General features: G+C 47.8%; 1 protein-coding gene across 1 annotated transcript; it reads left to right on the forward strand.

Annotated features, from left to right (window-relative positions):
- Positions 1-9468: 9468 nt before the first annotated feature.
- On the forward strand, positions 9469-20013 carry METTL21C (methyltransferase 21C, AARS1 lysine). Its single transcript, XM_077854785.1, has 5 exons — positions 9469-9529; positions 11663-11803; positions 15359-15510; positions 18192-18309; positions 19346-20013. The coding sequence occupies exons 2-5, from the start codon at positions 11674-11676 to the stop codon at positions 19738-19740; spliced, it is 795 nt and encodes a 264-aa protein (XP_077710911.1). The 5' UTR covers positions 9469-9529; positions 11663-11673; the 3' UTR covers positions 19741-20013.
- The last annotated feature ends 1252 nt before the right edge of the window (positions 20014-21265 follow it).

Raw genomic sequence — 21265 nt, forward strand, 5'->3', positions numbered from 1 at the left:
GTTCAGGGATGTCCAAGCTATGATTTTTCAGAGACAGCAATTATTTGAAAAAATAAAAAGTCTAGCTCAGTTTTCACCTATAAAATAATTAACCCAAGAGATGTCTGGGTGGCTCAGTGGCTGGCCATCTGCTTTTGGCTCAGGGCGTGATCCCAGAGTCCCAGGATCGAGTCCCACATCGGGCTCCCTGCATGGAGCCTGCTTCTTCCTCTGCCTATGTCTCTGACCCTCTCTCTGTGTGTGTCTCTCATGAATAAATAAATAAAATATTTAAAAAATTAACCCAAGAAAATGGAAAATGTTATACTGTACGTAAGAAATGTTTGTAGAAAAGAGCTATCTTCTAAATAAAATAATTCATAATTTTGATGGAGTTAAGGTGTTTATAAGTAACCTGTCATCCTACAGCTCTCACTGTGCTCAGAGTTTTTAAAAGGCTCTATTAGGGGCACAATTAATTTTCTGGCTATCTGCGATGCTGCAGGCTTTAAGTGGTTGGGATAACTCAGCATGCATTTCAGACTGGAATCAACATATTCCAGGACAGGTGACACAGGCATCTGTCATGAAATGTGCATTTTAGCACACTCATCTTCTCCTAAGTGAAAGTAGTATGGGATTTGCACGGTCTCTCCTGTTTATCCCAGGTTTTCAAAGAGATCCTGCAAGGTAAGATTGCTTGTTTTTCATGTATGTGTAAGGGAGTATTTCCAATCTTATTGTCTATGTGGTAAGGCATGCTGCAATCCTTCCCTTTGGGAGCAGTCACTGTGTTGTTGTTCCAATACCTGAAATGATTCATATGACTGGAATGAAAAGATGATCCCATATTGGTGCCACTGATAATGCCATCGTTATTGCTATGCTGGGCAGACAACCAATCCTGTAACTAAATCAGCTGATCTTTGACACATGTGTAAAGCACTTAAGCTACCCTGCAATTCAGGGTTTCAACTTGCACTGACCTGACGATTGAATTCTGATTTCCACTCAGGGTTTTCTATTAACATGGTGAGAAACGATTGTAAAAGATTGACTTGTTAAATGTTTTCTCACAAAACTGACATGGAACCCACCCTAGTTATTGCAATCAAAGTCTCTCAACTAACATTAAATCTGAAGGAATTTTGTTGCCATTTAATTTTATTAATTAGTAATTTGGGCAGCCCGGGTGGCTCAGAGGTTTAGCGCCGCCTTCAGCCCAGGGTGTGATCCTGGAGACCCAGGATCGAGTCCCACATCGGGCTCCCTGCATGGAGCCTGCTTCTCCGCTTCTCTCTCTCTCTCTCTCTGTCTCTCATGAATAAATAAATAAAATCTTTTACAAATTCTAAAAAAAATAAAAAATAGTAATTTAATTTTTCAGAATAGGTTTGGGTTCACAGCAAAAATGAGTGGCCAGGACCTGGAGTTCCCATATGTTCATCTGTCCCCTCACATGTATTGACTCCCCTACTGTCAACATCCCCACAGAGTGGTACATTTGTTATAATTGATGAACCTACACTGACACATCACTATCACCCAAAGTCTATAGTTTACCTTAGGGTTCACTCTTGGTGTTGCACATCCTTTGGGTTTGGACAAGCATGTAACAACATACACCCATCATTGCAGTTTTTTACAGAATAGTCTCACTGCCCTGAAAATCCTCTGTACTCAGCCTTTTCATCCATACTTCCCCTCCACTTCCCCTCCAACCCTTGGCAACCAGTGATTTTTTTCTTTTCCTTTTTTTTTTTTTTTTTTTTTTACTGTCTCTATACTTTTGCCTTTTCTAGAATGTCATGTAGTTGGAGTCCTATGGTAGGGAGCCTTTGCAGACTGGCTCCTTTTACCTAGCAATATACATTTAAGTTTCCTCCATGTCTTCTTATGGCTTGATTGAAAATTCATTACTTTTTACTGTTGAATAATATTACATTGTCTGGATGGACCACAGTTTATATGTCCATTCACCTGCTAACGGATACTTAGGTGCCTTCCTTTTGGCGATTGTGAGTTTATGAGTAAAGCTGCTATGGGTGTGTGCAGGTTTTGGGTGGACATGTTTTCAACTCCTTTGGGTAAACACCAAGGAGCCCAAGTTCTGGATCACAAGGTAAGAATAGGTTTTATAAAACATGCCACATGGCCTCCCGAAGCAGCTGCACTGTCTTGCATTCCCAGATTTCCTATTGTTCCAGTCTGTCCAGAATGTGGTTTTCACAGTTCTGGATCTTAGCCATCCTCATCGACGGGAAGTGATATCTCCTATGTTGTTGTTCTATCATCATTTCCCTGATGACATACGGTGTGGGTCATCTTGTCATATGCTTCCTTGCCATCTATGTATCTTCTTTAGTTAGGTGTCTGTTGAAGGTCTTTGGCTCCTTTTCAATCAGGTTGTTTTTTGCTGTTGAGTTTTAAGAGGTTTTGTTTTGTTTTGTTTTTTTTAATATTTTGGATAACAGTCCTTTACCAGATGTGTCTTTTGCGATTACTTACTTCAGTCTATGGTGCCTGTCGTATTTTTGGACATATATTTGTCTTATGCAGAGCAGACGTTTTTAATTTCAGTAAAGTTGAGCTTATCAGTTATTTCCTTCATGTTTGAAATGTGCTTTTATTTGACTCATTATTTTCATTTTTTACTCTGATAAAGATTGCTGTCCTGGGAACATCCTGCTGCTCTTGAAGAGTTGACTAACTGGAACTTTCCCCTTGTTCATTCCCTGGGTATCAGTGCTGATGCTTTTTCTGTAGTTCCCACAAAATTGCTATTAGCATTAAATAAGATAATGTTTATGAATGGATTTTGAAAACTGAAAGCAGCTGTACACGTCGGGTAGCCTGAGCAGTCTTTTGATACCACACGCACACTAACACTGACACACATGCACATGCACATGCAAGCACACACATACCTTTTTTCTGTCATGACACCAATGCAAAGAGACTAACTTCTCATTACAATCGACAGCAGTCTTTGAAATCTAAGAGCTAAGAAGTGGTAAACGTCATTTTTAATTCCAGAAGTTGCTGATCTTCACTCTCTTAGGGAGGCCGTGGGTCTATTCTAGTGCCTTTATCTCTGCAAGCACCAAGAATTACTTTGTGATTTTGCAAGATTTTCTCAATTTATGTTCGTCTCCTGCTTCACATTTTTCTCTCCATCTGTTTTGATATGACTAAATGAACAGTGAACTTTGAATACTCAAAAACAAGGAAAGAAAATAGAGAAAACAGATGGGGAGAGGTGGAGAGGCAGAGGGGTAGGGGGTGAGGGAGAGAGGAGAAAGGAGCTTTCTTGCTGCAGATCTAATCAACAACTCTAGAAAGGAAGGTATCAGTATTGGCAAATGTTCTAACCAGGCAGTTTGTGCAGCCCATGTCACTTTTATCCATCCCATCACCATGGCAGTTTTAAGGTCAGAGCTAGCATTTCTGGGAGTTTGGGACAGTTTAAATCTTGGTTAAGTGACTGCGAGTGTTTGGTCTGGGGTGTTTTGGAGCTGTGGCTTCCATCTGTTTTTTCCCATAACAACATCTCTGTTTCCAGTGTTTGTACTGATGCCTTCTCGCTCTGCGTACATATGAGTGCGTGTGTGCTCCTGGTCCTTTCTCCCTTTTCCACACCTGTCCCCTTAAGTGCATTCCTCTTTTGAAAATTCACATGACAGTACCAATTGTGGGTAATAAAGATAGAAGAAACTTTATCAAAGTATCACTAATTATAATAAATTTAAATTAACCATGACAGAAGAAAAAAAAACTTCATTAATCATTTATCTTTCCTATAGAAATAGAATAATATGTTATCATATAAAGTAATCAAAAAGTAGGGAGCCAGAATTTTAGAAAATGATATTTTTAAAGTGTTGCAGGAAGTTAATTCATATGATATTTAAGATACTGTTATATTGTTATAATAGTTATTATGTGATATAGTTATAATAATTATTTGGTGATATATTGTTAACATTACTTTAAAATACTTCATTATTTTTCACCTTTTAAAATTTTATTTTTGAATACTTTCTCATCTTAAATAAATCTTACCTTTGTCTCCAATTCTGTATTTGCAATTTTAATTTTTTTCCTTAAAGAGGACACTCCCTGCAGGTTTGTGTAAACTTCAGCCTTCCCCAATCCTGGATTTATTCTGGCCCCAGTAATCTCACATCTTGTCAACCCAAGGACATTACTTTTGTGTTCCAAGTGCTTCAAACCCCCAAAGCCTTTGGATTCCAGAGGTGACACCCAAATCTGATACCCCTAGGCTTGTGGTGCCATAAACTCATTCACTCACTAATATGGCTTTAATTCCCTCTTCTTTTATGATAGTTAGGGCCATTTCCTTCCTTTCAAGGTTGGGCATGCATTTTTAAAGCTTATTTGAAGACACTCTACCCAGTATCTTATGTGTTCCGAGCGGAAAGGAATGTCTGCATCAGCTTTGTCAGCTAGTGGCTGGAGTGAACTTCTATTTTCTTCTCTAACCTTATGGATGCACACATAGCATGGGGTCCAAATTCCTCTTGAACGAACTAATGATAATGCCGACACAGTCTGTGTAATGTCCAATCAGTAGACCTGTAGAAGCACCCAGGCTGCGGTAGACGTGTTGTCACCCCTAACAGAGGAAGGAAAGGGAGCCTGGAGATGTGGCTTCCCTGCGATGGCCCAGCTGGAGCCCAGGAGGGCGCGCTTCCCACGGAGCTGCGGGGTCCTCTCTGCTGCTTTCCACCTGGACGGATACTAGAGAGAACTCAGCCTGTTCCCCGCCCCCATCCCGACAGCACAGCTGCAGAGGAAAACACGTGTTTCTCAAATCAGAGTCTGCCCTGGAATGGGGGGAAAGAATGAAAGGAATTCCCCTTCGCAGCGCATCCCAGAATAGTGCCACCAGGTAAACATTCTTTCCTAATAGAAATCTGTTGGGAAAAAATTATTACCTTCCTGAACGCGAGTCAACTGCTGTTGCTAAAATCAGAGCATGATTCGTTACCACTAAGCCCCTCTAAAAAGTGCCATTTCCAAAGCAGCTGATGGCCATGTGGCAAGAACAGCTGGCCCTGGAGGCGCCTGCCTCTGGGGGAGGGCGGCTGAGAGGCCCGTCATGGTCATGGTCATGGTCATGGTCATGGTCATGGTCATGGCTGCTTCGAGGGCGTGACAGGAACCCTGCAACCCAGGGATCGCCTCTCACCCTCACTCTCCGAGTTCAGTCACTGTGAGCGAGTTTTTCCATAGTGACAGATTCGCTGGGCTCCCTAAGCCATCATTTATTGAATTTTAAATTAGAGGGAATGTTATTAGCCAACTAGCCCCTAATTCCTAGACATTTCAATGTCAGAATTTCTTCTCTAAACCCTTTTCCCAAGCAAGACATTCCTCCCTGTAATTAATATCACAGGCCTATTGCTCAGCTCCAAGGCACTCTTGGCTTGTTGATGACATGAACCCTGGCGGTTACCGATTGTGATTTATACACAGGTCCAGCTGAAGATGCTCCTAAAATAACAAGAAAATTTCTTTGAGGGTCACTCTGTTTTAAGAACTGGTTTGGGAGGGGCACCTGGGCGGCTCAGTCTCTTAAGTGTGTCTGCCTTGAGCTGAGGTCATGATCCCCAGGTCCTGGGATAGAGCCCACGTGGGGCGCTCTGCTCAGCGGGGAGTCTGCTTCTCCCTCTGGGCGCTACCCCCCCCCCCAATAAATAAGTAAAATCTTAAAAAAAAATAAAAAAAGAACCGACTCGGGGAAAAACTAAAAATAGCAACAAACAACTAAATACATCTCTCTTCTAAAATACAGGTAAGGCCACTGGGGCTGCTCCTGGGCTTCCAGCGAGAGCCATTCTATAGGGCAGATGATGTACGGACAGCTGTGCCTTTCCCCGGGGCAGATGCTTGGGAGGAGGCAGGTGCTATTTTTAAGATGAAATGACTATAACTTCACTCAGTTTTCAAATGGATTGGATTCTTTCACTCGTAGTCTTCTCCCTCAGGGGAACGTTTGTCATTATATAAAAGGCATTTAAAATGAAACAGAAGTAAATTCTTCTATGTCCACAAGCCTGGCAAAACTCAAGTGTTGCCAGGATGGTTTTTGGGCACCTGCTGTAAAATTTCTGATGCTGTCCTTTCTTTAGCATGAGGAGGAAGCCGTCGTGTTCACGCACCAGCCAAACCACGACAAGAAGAGTGGCCTTCATACCCTGCCACGTTGGCCGACCTTCCGTGGGTGATGATGCGGCTGCGCGTCTCGCTCCAAATCCTTCCATCCCTTGGGGCGGCGTCGGTGGGTTCTTCCCCCTGGCATCTCAGGGGCTGGCCCCGACATCTGGCAAATGAGCGGGCTTTGAAGCAGCCCTAAATCATTCTCCAGAGAGGGTCATGAACTCAGAGCCTCTGTGTTACCAGAGTTGAGGGACCAAAAACTATGGAATTAGGTTTCACTCTGACTGAACACGCTCTGCCTACCACACGGGGCATCCCATGCATCCCTGAATGTTGGTTACCAGGGTGTTTAGAGAACTTCTAGGTCTGCAGTGAAACCCCATCTCTCTGGAAGGGAGCTCTCACACAGTCTCCCCTCTGTGTATGGAGGACATACCTTCTGTGTGTCTGATCAGCAACCTTTCCTTTGTAGAATTTTGCTGAAGGTCATGTGAAAGCAGTGAGCCTCTCGTTCACATTCTGGGGGTGCAGCAGCATCTGGTGAGCAGTGATGAAATAGCCAATCAGGTTATTGTCTGTGGGCACCAGGGAGTGCATGTCCACTGAGGGAGAGGCAGGGAGCTTCATCTGGAGGTTCTGAGTTAGGCGAAAGCCAATGAGGCTTAGGCCATCCTCCATCGTAGAGGATGGGATGTCCATTTTGGAATTGTATTTAAGGAAATAAGAATGTATGTACACACAGGGTGGCCAGGAAGGGAGGGGAGGCTAATACAGAAGTCTTGCTTGTTACGAGGCCAGCATCCCTCCTTCAGCTCCCACTCACCTCACTCACCAGTCTCTTAGACACACCTGCATCCTCCAGCTGCTGGTTTCTGCATCCATCCCGAGGTGCTCGAATCCCCAGAAGCCCTCTGAGCCTGGAATGGAATCATTCTGAGCTGTGTATTTTGCTCATCTCCCAGCCTTGCCCACGAGTGCAAGTTTTCAGCTGACTGCACTCAACACCCTTTGCTGGCTGGCTACCCATCGTTTACCTGGATGATTCTCCCCCTACCCAATCCTTTCTCTCAAATCCTTGTCTCTGGGTCTGCTCCCAGGAGAAACCTGATGGAGCAAGAGGGTGTGAGGTTGGATCTATCTACTGGATGGCCTGTAAATGCTGACCCACCCCATTTTATAGGCGAGGACACTGAGGCTGACCAGGCAGAGATCACCCAGATAGTAGATGGTGTACTGTAGGGTGGAAATTAGAATTGGCCCTGTGGCACCCAGCATAGAGCACATGACTCCTGATTGCAGGGTCATGAGTTAGAGCCCCACGTTGTGGGTAGAGTTTACTTAAAAATAAAAAGTGTCTTGAGAACTCACCCTGCAGCTCCTGTCCCCCACCTAGACAAGGGTTTCTCAGGCTCAAGCACTGGTGACATTTTGGGCAGGAAGAGTTGCTGTGAAGAGTTGTCCTGTGTAATGCAGAACGTTTGGCAGCATCCCTGGCCTCTATGCATGAGATACCATAGCACCCCGCCCCTAGCTGTTCCAAGAAAGAAAAAGACAACAAAACTCCAAATTGCCAAATGTCCCTGGGAGGAGGGGAGGGTTCCTCCATGGTAAGGACCACCAGCTGAGAGAGTTAGGTTCTGCTGGAAAAACACTGTGGGAGATCGGAGGTCTACTGTGTTGGAGAAAGGCAGAGTGACAGCACACTCATGGCCTGTTTATTGACCCTGTATAAACCTTTGGTCCAATCTCCTGTGTTCTCACTCCAAATCTGGCCCACTTTCCATTATGCTGGCTCCCTGAGATCAATTGTTCCATTGTTCTGCTTGTTAGAAAGTTCTTTCCTATTGAGACCAAATGTGCACTTACTTCATCTGTGTGTCCTCCAGAGCCACGCTGAAAGCCTAATCCCTCGTCAGGGGCTGACATTTCAACTATGTGAAAATCAGTCACGTGGCCTCTGCCCTATAGATCGCCACCGCCCGTGTGCCAGGGGCTGCAGACACATAGAGGGTGGCTATTGGACTTGGAGTTGAGACCTCTAGGCTCTTTCCCAACCTTCGAGCAGGAATTTCCAGGGGCCTAGACTCTATGTGTTTTAAAGCTTCCGGGTAATTTATGATGTAGCCAGAATTTAGAGACACATACATATACATTGCAGTCAGTTTTCTAAAGTCATTTAAAGCATCGTAACCACCTTCTGATGACCACCTTTTGGCTACTTCTTATACATAGGGGTGCTTACACAGCGGTGCTGACCCCTGGTGGAAACAAGGTACCCAAGTGACACAATCAGAGACCTGGACCACTCGGGGATATGTAAGCTTTGCAATGACAGATTTGGGCAAGGCTCCAGGTTGCCTCTCATTTAAGGGAGCGGGAAAGAAAACTCAATGGTCGTGGGATCACAGCACATCCAGATGCAGATCCTAACCCAAAAGAGATGCACACAAAGGAAAAAACAGTGACAGCAGAGAAGAGAGTACCAAGGTGGGGTAAAATGAAAAAAATAGGCTCTTGTATCCACTCAAGCTCAATTACTAGTCTCTTATCCCCTCATAAACGTGAGTGATAGTTTAAATCCCATCTGCCAAGGTTTTAATTTACATGCCCTATATTCTATTTTAAGGGTTTCCAGGCTTTCCAAATGAGTACACGATTTTCTTCCTTTTTAGCGGCCCCTTTTTCCCCCATTGAAATACATTGCAACGGCTTGCTTTTTTTTCTTGGAAGTTTTTCTGGTTTCCTATTCCCTGTTGCCCCAACAAAATACTCCTCAAGCAGCTTAAAAGCCGTTAACTCACATCCCTTCTAGTTAGATGTTCTCCTGCCTTCTCCCGGTAGAGTCCTGTGTTCTTTCTGGCTGCTGGAAGCAGAGTCCAGGACAGTCCACAGCAGGCACGAGTCCTCCCTTTGGCCACAGCAGGTTGGCTAATGAGCACAGAGAAAGTCTGCAGGTCTGTTCAAAACCCCAACCACCCCAACCCCCACTTCTTTTTAAAGCGAAATGTGTCTACATTTCAAACTCTATCATGGCAGCTGGATACCAGAGAGGAGAGCCTCTGTTCTGCTGGAGGCATTTTCTGGATCTTTTGAGGGTGATTCCATTTCACGTTGCAAGGATTACGTGTCAGTATGTAGGAAAGAGAGAGAGAGAGAGAGAACATTGAGAATTGGGAGAGGGAGAGAGAATGGATATTCTAGCAAAGTAATGTGTCTGAGTCCTGGTCGGTCATGCTACCCTAAATAACTTGGACTTGCACTGGCTGGCTTTTGTTCATAAAATGCTAATCCTTTCAGGTACAGATCTATATAAAACATTGTGGATTCAAGGGGGCACAGAAATCTCACATCTCTTCTGCTACGGAAGGTAATGTTTAAACTAACAGCTTGAAATTATTTTGAGGGGACTAACACGAACTCATTTGAAAAACTTCCCGAATCTTTAGCAAATACTGATGCACGCTATGTAGCAGACGCTACATCCCACTGACAGTACCAGGTAGAGCACTGTCGATACTTTCTAGATTGCCTTTCAACGCACAGATGGCAGGGGGGAAATTAATTTCTCGTGTCAACTATGGTGATGGGGGAGGGAGTCGTTTCCTTTCATAAGGAAAGGCACACTTAGGATTGGAAAATAATTCTCCTTTGCTTGCATGCAACGTGAGGAACTGCCTTAAATTTAATGCTCAGAGGCCCCTGGTGCTGCGTGAGCATGGTTTGCATGGCCACCCTCCTAGGTTCAGACAGAATGGTTGCTGCCCTATGTGAGATGCTGTGCATGGCTTACCTCTCTTAATTCCCACAACCACCATTGGAGTAGGTGTCCCCATTATCTTCCTCTCCAACGAGAGGCCTACCTGGCGGGGCGGGGTGTGCTGAGATTCAGAGGCAGGCTCCTCACCCAGCGTGGAGGCTTGCCCACTGAAGACGCCGTGCGTACTCATAAACAACCAGGCTGCATCTCTTAGGGGAACAGTTCATTTCCTGGAGTTGGGGAAACTTGAAAGGAATGAACAATTATCTGCAAGAGAAAGAACTTCTGCTCGGAGGCACAGACCCGCAGAGCACTCCGGCTGGTTTGGTTAGCTGGAGAAGTGGGGCAAACATTGGATCGTTGGGTCCTAAAATGTTAAATCACTTTCACAGGGATCTCATTTGTTTGTCGATGCTGCTGCGCATTAACGCATTAACGGGAGGGACACTCGACCTGCCCAGGTGCAGAGCGGAATGACATTTGCCTCAGGGGCTGTGCTTTCTTGCATTTTGTCATTTTGTCTGTTTGCTCACGGATCAAGCCAATTCCCCGGGGGCTTCTGGTCAGCTAGTCGGGAATGGTACTGCCCGTGTGTCTGGTTGCTATCCCCAGGTGGCGGGGGTGTGGAGACTAACTCAGGAAGGTAAACACAGGCGAGGAAAATCATTCATATTTTGTGGGGAAAAAAAAAAGACTAGAAAATATCCCTGTGGCAGCTAAGCATTATGAGTAATTTCAGGGCAAAGTAGGCAAGGGCAGCCCAGGCTGAACAAGCCCACCCAAGGTGCACCTGCCGGGTGGTTTAGGACGGAGATTCTGCAGCTGACCCTCCTGGGTTGGATTCTGGGCTTCGCCACTGCTCTTGGGCTGCTTTTCAAGCTCTCTGTGCCTGGATTGCTCGCATCTGAGAAAAGGCATAAGAATAGCATCTACTTCATAGGGGCTATTGCTAGGACTAGACGAATCGATACACTTAAAGCACCGGGCCGGGCCGGGCACCAGCACACGCCCTGCAGTGATGTCATGGGTTACTATTTTGATGCCGATCAGTGATCCCCACAGCCAGGTCTCCTCTCCTAAATCAAGTGCTTTTCATCTCTGTACGCATCACTTTCCCCCTGCTGTTTCCCAGCACAGCCCTAGGAGGCCCTAAGAAGTCGCAGCAGACACTTATTATCCCGTGTTCGCTGATGAGGAAATGTCTCAGGAGGGGATTAAGTGAGCTGCCAAGTGCCCGAGTGGGGAACCGGGCCAGGCTCCTGGCTCAACCCCCAGCGCTTTCTTGCAATATAGCCTCAGATGAGAAGGGAGCAGCCCTGTGTTTGGTTCAAATCCTGCCTTCTCATCCACGATGTCATTAACCCCTCAATCCACACGGTAGCCCCGATGGCAGATGCGCTGCTGGATCAGAGTTTCTTCATTAAGATTCAGTTCCAAAGGCTACTGGAAATACATTTTAGACCCCAGCGACGTCGCGCCTGTCCTCCGGCGACACTTGCTCTGTTTTTGCATTTCTTGGTGCACAGAACAGGTGCGGTGATGTTTAATGGTCCCCCTCTCCTTTGCTCTGCAAAACGAGGGTGGCAGCTCCTTGGGTAGCTGCTTTGCTCACCCGGGGATCTAAGCTGAAAAGCAGGGGTTCTTTTCGGCTCAGCAGATGCTAAGGCGATAAGCTGCACCTTTTAGAGCCTCTGGGAGGCTCAGCCAGCCGGGGCTGAGCCTATCCGGTTCTCTGCTCTCCAGCGGCTGCAGGTATGGACGTGTGTCTGAGCCCCGAGCAGCAGCCCGGGCGCCTGCGGGAAGCACCATGCACCCCAGATGGCTGCTTGGAGCCGGCAGTGGAGGGGTCTCTCCAGGAGGATGGCACCGGGGGACACCCAGGAGGTAACATCCTTCCTCTGTTGCTTTCCTGGCCATGATATTTTCCAATTAACTTCAGTGATAAGAATCCCCATCTCCTTTTAACTCTAGATTGTTCCTGTAGTGAAGCTTAGTAGAAAAGTGCCTTATGCAAGCATAAGCACGGCATTAAAAGTAATCCCTATTTTTTCATTATTTTCTTATCTAAGTCCACAAATTTGTCTTAGCCTGTGTGTAAATCTCAGATAGTTATATTTTTGTAACGAGCCCTTTAAAAAAAAAAAAAGACTTTATTTACTTATTGATGAGAGACAGAGAGAGAGGCAGAGGGAGAAGCAGGCTCCCTGCAGGGAGCCCGATGTGGGACTCATCCCAGGACCCCAGGATCATGACATGAGGCAGATGCTCAATCACTGAGCCACCCAGGTGTCCCTGTAACAAGCACTTTTAAAAAGCAACAAAATCTTGAGTCATGTCTGCTTTTCGCCAAAATTCTCCTGGCAGATGGGTTGCATTTCTGGACAGGGACTCAGTAGTAACAAATAATAGACATAACAAATAACGTCAGAAAAGCCCAGATATGGTATTTTAAACATGTATAATCATTTAACATGGTAAAATTATGTTCCAACTCAACTAAGACAGGCTTTTACTAAACTAATTTTCGTAAAAAAAGGCAACTCTATCTCTAACGACTGATCTAAAACTCTCAGACTAACATCGATACAATAAATTAAAACATTTAACGTGCAATAAACATGAATTTATTTTTGTTGAACATAGAAGGGTCTTAAGGGAGAATATTTATGCACCTGCGATTCTTTACAATGTTGACTGGGGACATATATCTACTAGCCCAGTCACCTGTGAAATGATGAGCCGTTCCAAATCAACCATTGACTTTTTCTGTCATCTTGAGAGAAAAATAGGTCCCCAGCTGGTGAGACGTGGGAGGAAGGACCTGTCTGAGCCATAGTGGGGGAGGCAAGTCTGCAGGAGCTGGCCTGAGTCCTGGCTGGTCTGGCTGCTCCGAGTCACCTACCCCAGTGACAAAACCTCAGAGGGAAAGGAACAGCCCTGTCCCGACTCCTTGCACTGTGACAGCCTATCCCAGCTCTTGAATTTCAGGGCTTTTTTTTTTTTTTTTTAGGGTTGTCGTTAATCATGGCCATTATTTTTTTTTAATTTTTATTTATTTATGATAGTCACAGAGAGAGAGAGAGGCAGAGACATAGGCAGAGGGAGAAGCAGGCTCCATGCACCGGGAGCCTGATGTGGGATTCGATCCCGGGTCTCCAGGATCGCGCCCTGGGCCAAAGGCAGGCACCAAACCGCTGCGCCACCCAGGGATCCCAATCATGGCCATTATTGAAATGTAATGTAAGTTATGAAAATGTACCACTAAATATATTACATAAAAGCCAGAGGTATATTAAAAAACCAAGGTAATAAATACAACTCATTGTGACTTACTTTAATACATTTTAAGATTATCTTTAAGATTGTCTATGCTCTGGAGCTCACTGGTGTCCGTTGCACTGCCTGGTGGAGAGCACTCGTGATGGTGTGCACACCTCTTCCTGGGGGCGTTGGCTGGTGGCTGGAAATCACCATGGTGGGAGCATTCACACCATGGTAATCCTCGAACCCTACAAAACAGGGCATCTTCTTTTTTTTTTTTTTTTTTTTTTAAGATTCTATTTATTTATTCATGAGAGACACAGAGAGAGAGAGAAGCAGGCTCCATGCAAGGAGCCTGACGTTGGACTCGATCCCAGGACTCCAAGATCACGCCCTGGGCAGGCGCCAAACCACTGAGCCACCCGGGCGTCCCTCCTCGACCCCCTATAAGACAGGGCTTCTTTCCTGGCAGGCCCCGGTCTCTTCCTCTGCCTTTTTATCTTCTCTCCAATGGTTCAATCGGCCTCTCCGCTCGCGGGAAGAAGCGAGAGCCTCTTGGGTCATTCCCAGATAATGCGTAGGGGGTGTTCGATGCCAGGAGTCAGGAGCGGCCGAGGCAGAGCTGGCCGAGGGTCAGCGGCCTCCTTCCCGCCCCTGCAGCCTCCCACAGCCCCTACCGGGACGCCGGCCCGCAGCTGCCTCGGTCACTATTATTAGCAGGTTCCTGCAAGCTCGTGAAGGCCCGGGTCTCTGGAAGCTCAGCATTTAGGTCAGGGCACAGACCTCTCCCCCAGGGGTGCAGCTCACACCGCATCACGACCGGGGAGCCAAGAGCAGCGCTGCTCCGCGGGGCTGTGGACGTCCGTGATGCTTGATGACAAACCAGCCACTGCGCTCCACGGCGCTCAAAGGCCGCTCCTCAATCTACTGCACGCCGATCCTTTTTTGCTAACATACAACCAAAATTCAATCCTAGGAAAAGCAAAATGCAAATGCATGCGAGGACAAAATGCAAGCCCTGTTTTTTGTTGTTGTTGTTTTGTTTTGTTTTGTTTTTTGTTCTTATTTGGTAATTGGACATGGTCAAATTGAACTAGAACTGCTCTAGCTAGCACGTGTGCTAATCAGGGACACCCGAAATCGCCTGCCTCCGAGGGGCAGACTCCTGATTCGGTTTCTCCAAAGACCCCCTACCGTTCACCCTGTATTCGCACCCCGCCTCCTCCTCTTCCACCTGGAGGGTACTCTGGTTAGAGCGCCTCAGATGTTCACTGGCCACTCCTTTTAGCTATTTTCCAAAGCATCCCCCAGGGGTGCCACCTGCGGTTAAAAATGTCCCAGGCGGATCTCAGGGAGCAAAGGCAAGTTTCGTGCAGGTTTCCCTCCAGCTCCTTGCTGCTAATGCCTCCTCAGTGCTGGTACCACAGCCGCTGGGCTCGGCCGGCCCCCCGTGTGCATGTGCTCAGCATCCCCACTTCTGACATTTCCACGCAGCACAGCTCTTTTTATTCTCAAACACTCAGCAAAATCTGCACAATCTCTGCTCCCATGATGTCAGCCCCGATCAGGTGCTCTTTTCCTCTCATTTTATATGATATTTGAGAGCCGCTCATGAGTTCAAAGGGTATTTAAAGCAATTGTAACTTAATAGTCAGAGCTCATCTGACAACCTCCCCCAGCACTGTGGAGCTGGCTCGTCTTTGGGTGACCTGTACCTTTTGAGGAGCTGTTGTAGGAAGGACTTAAGGAACATGCTCCAGCCAACATGCCGGAATGTTACTTCACTTCAAGACCTAAAAATAGTCAGGTCTGTGTTTGCTTAGGTCCTCATCCAGACAGCTCACTCCTGCCATTCTGTTGGCAAGCTAGCTTTCCCCTGCCATCAAAACACGGGGGTGAGGATGGAGCCACACCTCTCTGTCCTCTGCTACATAGCGGAACGGACCCAGGGCATCCTCTGGCATTTCGTCATCTCACGAAAACATCGCATCTGAACTTCACGTCCCTATCACCCCATATCACTCAGGTTCGTGTTAGTTTGTGGCCACTGTCCTTGCCAGCATCACCTCCTCTCTGTGGGAAAACCACCCACTCCATTCCCATCTTACCAGTTGTAACTCATGTGTACTTGCACTCGATCAACAAATCGTGGAACCTATTTTATTTTCTGCCCCACAGATTCTAACGAGATAGAACCATCTCTTCATAGCCTCCAGAAATTTGTTCCTACAGATTATGCCAGCTACACTCAGGAACAATACCTGTTTGCAGGCACGAAGATTGTTATCCAAGAATCAATAGAGAGCTACGGAGCCGTGGTGTGGCCAGGGGTGAGACAATCATTACATCTGGCATGTCGGGGCTTCTGGGGGCACATTTCCACACTTTGGGGTTGCCTTGGACAGTTGGCCAAGTGCTTTCACGTTCTGGGCTTCTCCGGGGCGGGGGTGAGGGTGAGCGGGCGCTTGGCCTTGCAAAAGCAACGACATCTCCCCAGGAAGCCATCCTTCCTCTCCGTGCCATGTTTTCTGAAACACTATTTACATTAAGATAAACCTGAATATATCGGGAAGGAAGATGAGGAATTCATACGAATTTTGGGAATAAAGCCAATCGGAGCCAGTGTTCGTTTCCCGTCCATGCTGTGGGTGTTCCCAAGGAAGCGGGTAGGGAGCCGCCTCCCGGGCTCCCCGCGGCAGCCCCCAAGGGGCGCATGGACATGGGGGAGGCGCCCTGAATCTCCAGTGGGTCCGCTGGCCCCTGGCTTGTGGTCCTGGCTGCTGGCTCCGCTTCTCCCAGCTCCGGTCTGTCCTGGGACGCGGCCGTGTGCTGTCACCCCAGCATGACCCGAGCACCGGCCGGAGCGCTGCGGGTGGGCGCCCCCCCCCACCCCCACCCCCTGGGGTTACTCACCGACGCCGCGCGGGCCAGATGGGGGCTCAGGTTGGTTCGCCTGGGAGGCGGTGCCACTGACCGGGGACAGCGGCCCTCCGGTGCCAGTTTGCTCTGTGAGAGGCTCCGGGTCCGAGCTGCTCCGCGGTTGCTGGGCAGTGGCCCGGGGTGTGGGTGCAAACGCAGACGGAGGCCTCGGAGGTGCGGGGGCTGTGCCTCTGCCCGGGGTGCTGCTGGCAGGTGGGACGACGGGGGCGAGCGGCGAGGGTGGAGGTGCCAGGGAGCTCCCCGGGCGGGTGGCCTGGGCGCCAGTGGAGGTGATGGTGGGTGACGGCAGGTGAGGACAAGGAGGAGGGACAACAAAGGGCTCCAGGCTCCTAGAGCTGCCCCCCGCCCCCCAGCTCAGGAAGCTCCGTGTTGGCCCCCGCGTGGCGAGCGTGATTCCCTCATGCGGAGTCCTCTTGTTTGGCGCCCCGCGGGGCTACTAGTGTATCCCGCGAATGGGCAGCCGCGCCGAAGGACACGGGGGGGGGGGTGCTCCTGGCACCTGCTCCCCCGCCAAGGGCGGCTTGTGCGGGTGGGGACACGCCTCCCCGCGTGAGCGCAAGGCCCCGGGGGCAGCTGGGGAAGCCGTCGAGGCTCCACGTCCGGCGGCCCCGGGGGACACTCCTCCTGCCGCCGCCTTCCCTGCCCGCCTGGGCCTTGGGGGCTCTTGGCCGCCAACCTGTGTCACCGCAGGGGCAGAGCAGCCGCACGGAGGCGCGACGCCGGGAAAACACCCCCCGCAGACCCGCGATCGTCTGCTTCGCATCTCAGGATGCAAGTGGCCACCCCGGGGCGCGTCCTCTCGCGGAGCCCTGCCCGGCCTCCCTGCCCCGCGGCGCAGACCCCGCCCTTGGTGCCCCCGTGGGGGGTCGAGGGAACCTTGGAGCTTCTCTCTCTCTTTTTTTTTATAAATTTATTTTTTATTGGTGTTCAATTTGCCAACATACAGAATAACACCCAGTGCTCATCCCGTCAAGGGCCCCCCCAGTGCCCGTCACCCACTCACCCCCACCCCCGCGCTCCTCCCCTTCCACCACCCCTAGTTCGTTTCCCAGAGGTAGGGGTCTTCATGCTCTGTCTCCCTTTCTGATATTTCCCACTCATTTTTCTCCTTTCCCCTTTATTCCCTTTCACTATTTTTTATATTCCCCAAATGAATGAGACCATAGAATGTGTGTCCTTCTCCGACTGACTTACTTCACTCAGCATCATCCCCTCCAGGTCCATCCACGTCGAAGCAAATGGGGGGTATTTGTCGTTTCTGATGGCTGAGGAATAGTCCACTGTGTACATAGACCACAGCTTCTTTATCCATTCATCTTTCGATGGACACCGAGGCTCCTTCCACAGTTTGGCTACTGTGGCCATTGCTGCTAGAAACATCGGGGCGCAGGTGTCCCGGCCTTTCACTGCATCTGCATCTTTCTCTATGAAAAGTCCTCTGAACTCATTCGCCTGCTGTTTAGCATCTCGCTGCTCCTCAGGGTGTGGTCCGTGGGCCGCGACCCTGCTGTCGCCCAGCGGCTCCCGGAGCCCCCGCACCCCGCACCCCGCGCCCCGCCCCGCACCCCACGCCCCCCGCGGGCGCTGCAGCCTGCGCAGCGGGGCGCGGACCGTCTGGTCTGCTTCTTACCCGACCGCTTAAAAAGACGGGCCGCCGGGCGGTCGAGGCAGCCGACCAAGTTCCAGCCGACCCGAGCTTGAGGAAGGGAGTCAGGAGGGACGCGGTGAAGACGCCCGGCACCGTCCAGGAGCGGGGGTGCGGGCGGCGAGGCGGCGCCGAGGCAGAGGTGGCCGCCCCCGGCCTCCTCCGGGACCTGCAGGAGCCCCGCGGACCGTCCTCTCCGCGGCCCGCTCCCAGCCTCGGGCAGAGGTGGCTTGGCCAGGCCGGGTGTCCAGCCCGGGCCCAAATAGGGCGTGGAGGGCCTGTTGGGATTCTCATGAGCCCCTCAACACGCTGCAACCATTACTAGCATCTCTTGTGGTGTTTCGCGTGGGGAACTGGAAGGGGGGTCCGGTGGCCACTGCTTTCCCGTATTCCGATGCTCAAGTGACAACTGCAAATTTTTTTTAGGCTATGGCTTTGTGTCAGTATTTGGAGGAACACACAGAAGAACTCAATCTCCAAGATGCTAAAATACTTGAAATCGGTGCTGGACCAGGCCTTGTGTCCATCGTGGCCAGTATTTTAGGTTTGTCAGTTTCCTCCTGACTTTGTCTCAGAGCACCTGGACTTTGACAGCAGTGATAGCAGCGCTTTCCGCGTGGCCAAGTGTGACTCAGGTGCTTGGCCATGATTTCACTTACTGAATCCCCCAAAATGTCATGAACTAGGAATTAGTACTGTGAACCCAGAATTAAGATAATCGCACATTAGAGAGAGGTCGGGGGACTTGCCCACCTCACCAATGACTGTGTGAGGAAGTGGAGATTCTGGGGCTGTGACTCCCCCACCCCCTGTTGTAAACAGCTGTGTTAGGCTGTCTCCTGTTTTTCCTTGCAAATATTGTAACTAACATTTTGAAGAAAAATAAGTGGGTTAATCCAAGGTGGAGGCAGATTGATGACCCAAATGCAGGTTGTGAGTTCCTGGGTGCTAAGCAAGAGGTGGGTACAGATGTGGTGTACTTTTGCCTGCGCTACTACAGATCCTCTTCTATTAAAATCAATCTGGAAATGGGGTGGTCCACTTAGTGAACTATTGTCACTAGCTTTAAAACATCTAGCAATTAATTTAACAAATTTATGTTGGAGACAGTCATACACAATAGATGAAATCTTCAGGTAAGGAGAGTTTTACAAGGGAAAACATGATAGATTATTATATTAAGCAGCTAATTATCCTGAAATCTCTCAACACCGCACCACTGTTTTATTCTATGTCAGTGGTTCACAACCAAATGTGATTTAGCCCAGAAGGACATTTGCCCACGTCTAGAGAAGACATTTTTGATCTTCATGACCTGGGGGTGGAGTCGGTGGGGGGCGGGGGGCAGTGGTGGGAGTGGGGTAGCGACCCCAGACTCTGCATCGGACAGTGCACAGGGCAGAGCTATCGCAGGAAAGAATTACCCAACGGGATTGGGTCAAAATGTCCTGCCCACCTGTCAAAGGGGACAAAGCTGAGAAAGCGCAGCTCCATTTCTTGTGTTCTCTCTGAGTGCATCTGTCCACTGTGGTGGCCTGAGTGTCTCCTGGTAATTATTAGTTTCTCTCTTTATCTCTTAGGGGCTCAAGTCACAGCAACGGATTTGCCTGATGTCCTAGGAAACCTTCAGTATAATCTTTTGAAGAACACAGTAAAGCGTACGGCACATCTGCCGGAAGTGAGAGAACTGGTTTGGGGAGAGAGCCTGGAGCAGCACTTCCCCAAGTCAACGTTTCATTACGACTACGTTCTGGCCTCGGATGTGGTTTACCACCACTACTTCCTGGACAAGCTGCTCACCACCATGGTGTACCTTTGTCAGCCAGGCACGGTGTTGCTTTGGGCAAACAAATTCAGGTTCAGCACCGATTACGAATTCTTAGATAAATTCAAGCAAGTTTTTGATACAACACTCTTGGCTGAATTTCCAGAGTCATCAGTCAAAGTTTTCAAAGGAATACTAAAATGGGATTAAATTAAACAAAATGCCTTTCAAAACATTCAGTGTCTTTTGAGCAGTGTTGGAAACTGTACTGTCAACAAAAGACTGTGAGATCGAGAAGGTAGTGCATACCTAGAATAAGCATAGTTTAATATTCTGGCATCTTTCTAAAATAACCCATTTAAGATTATTTTAGGCCAATCTAAATATCTACAATGAATAATATGAGAACATAAAAGTAGCTGTGCTGGTTTCCAAAAACTCTCAATTGTTCAATAAACTTTACATGTATAAATTTGTAAACAAGTGGATTTCCCCCGTTATTTCCACTGTGAATTTGTTAACACACGTTTGTCACAGGCTTTTAAAACTGAGGCTGATAGGATCCTTCTATCTGTTTTATACAGATTTTAGCTGTAGCAAAAGGAATGGCTACTGAGTGATGAAACCAGTAACAGGCTTACCATTGATTAAAAGTGAAAAATACGGGAATGGAACCGGAATAAGGAAATGGATACTGTCTTAGGAACTTCCTGAGAATCCACTCTATGGATACTCTGCTTCTGTGCCAATGAATTGGCCGGACCATTTCAAGTTAGATGTCTGGATTGTCTGTTTCCCACACACACAAATTTACGATTAGTTTCTAGAAAAGTAGGAAAGAATCAAATTTTTGTCCCGATAAAAGAAGGCTACAAAAAAAATCTAAAACAAACATCACGATTATAAAATGTTAAAAGCTTCTTCTCTGATAAGGGAAAAAAATTAAAAATCCAGCTACCACCGTTTCTCATGCTAGAGGCTTTGGGCAATGTAGGAAAGCAGAGGAAGAACACGCACATTTAGAACGGAAGGGATGCTATTTGTGGATGATGCAATTGTTTACGTAAGCCAGGGTCAGCAAACCTTTTCTGTAAAGGGCCAGCCAATAAATATCTTCAGGCCACATACCCTCTCTACAGAATATGTGTATATGTGTGTGTGTATATATATATATATATATATATATATATATATATATATATATATATTTACAGCCATTAAAAAAAATTCAAGACCCACTCTTAGCTTGCAGACACTGTGAAAAGCAGGCTACAGATCAGATTAAACGCGTAGGCCCTGGTTTGCTGACCCTGGGGCTGTGGATCATCTACAGTGGAATTCCTGGGACTCATATAAGTTGATCAAGGTTGCCAAGTGTCAATATAGAAAGCTCAGCAGTATTACAGCATGGGACCTGATGCCTAAATCTCTTCTTAGACTTCTAAGTGGATTTCTTTCACATTTCCAGGACAAAAAGAGATGATGATCATATGCTTATTCCATTATGTTCTAAATGGATAGAAGTCTACCCTTTTAGAAAAGCCAGACTACAATTATAAAGACTCTTTCTTCAAGCTTTTATAGAAAAACTTAAATATATTGAAAGTTTGAATCATACACTTTAAATCATACACTTTAAATGTGTGCAGTTCATTGGTATGGCAACTATAACAATAATGCTGCGTAAGGAAGTAGGTGAAAGAATCATGGCCCCCCACCCTCACCCCATATGGAT

This window comes from Canis aureus, chromosome 17, assembly GCF_053574225.1.
Source record: "Canis aureus isolate CA01 chromosome 17, VMU_Caureus_v.1.0, whole genome shotgun sequence".
Classification (NCBI taxonomy): domain Eukaryota; kingdom Metazoa; phylum Chordata; class Mammalia; order Carnivora; family Canidae; genus Canis; species Canis aureus.

What these genes read in the sequence shown, in the direction of transcription:
- METTL21C (XM_077854785.1), top strand. Translation starts at nt 11,674, where the DNA reads ATGGACGTGTGTCTGAGCCCCGAGCAGCAGCCCGGGCGCCTGCGGGAA. An exon ending in CACCGGGGGACACCCAGGAG is followed by an intron (nt 11,804 to 15,358) that starts GTAACATCCTTC and finishes TCTGCCCCACAG; the next exon opens with ATTCTAACGAGATAGAACCA. An exon ending in GAGCCGTGGTGTGGCCAGGG is followed by an intron (nt 15,511 to 18,191) that starts GTGAGACAATCA and finishes AATTTTTTTTAG; the next exon opens with GCTATGGCTTTGTGTCAGTA.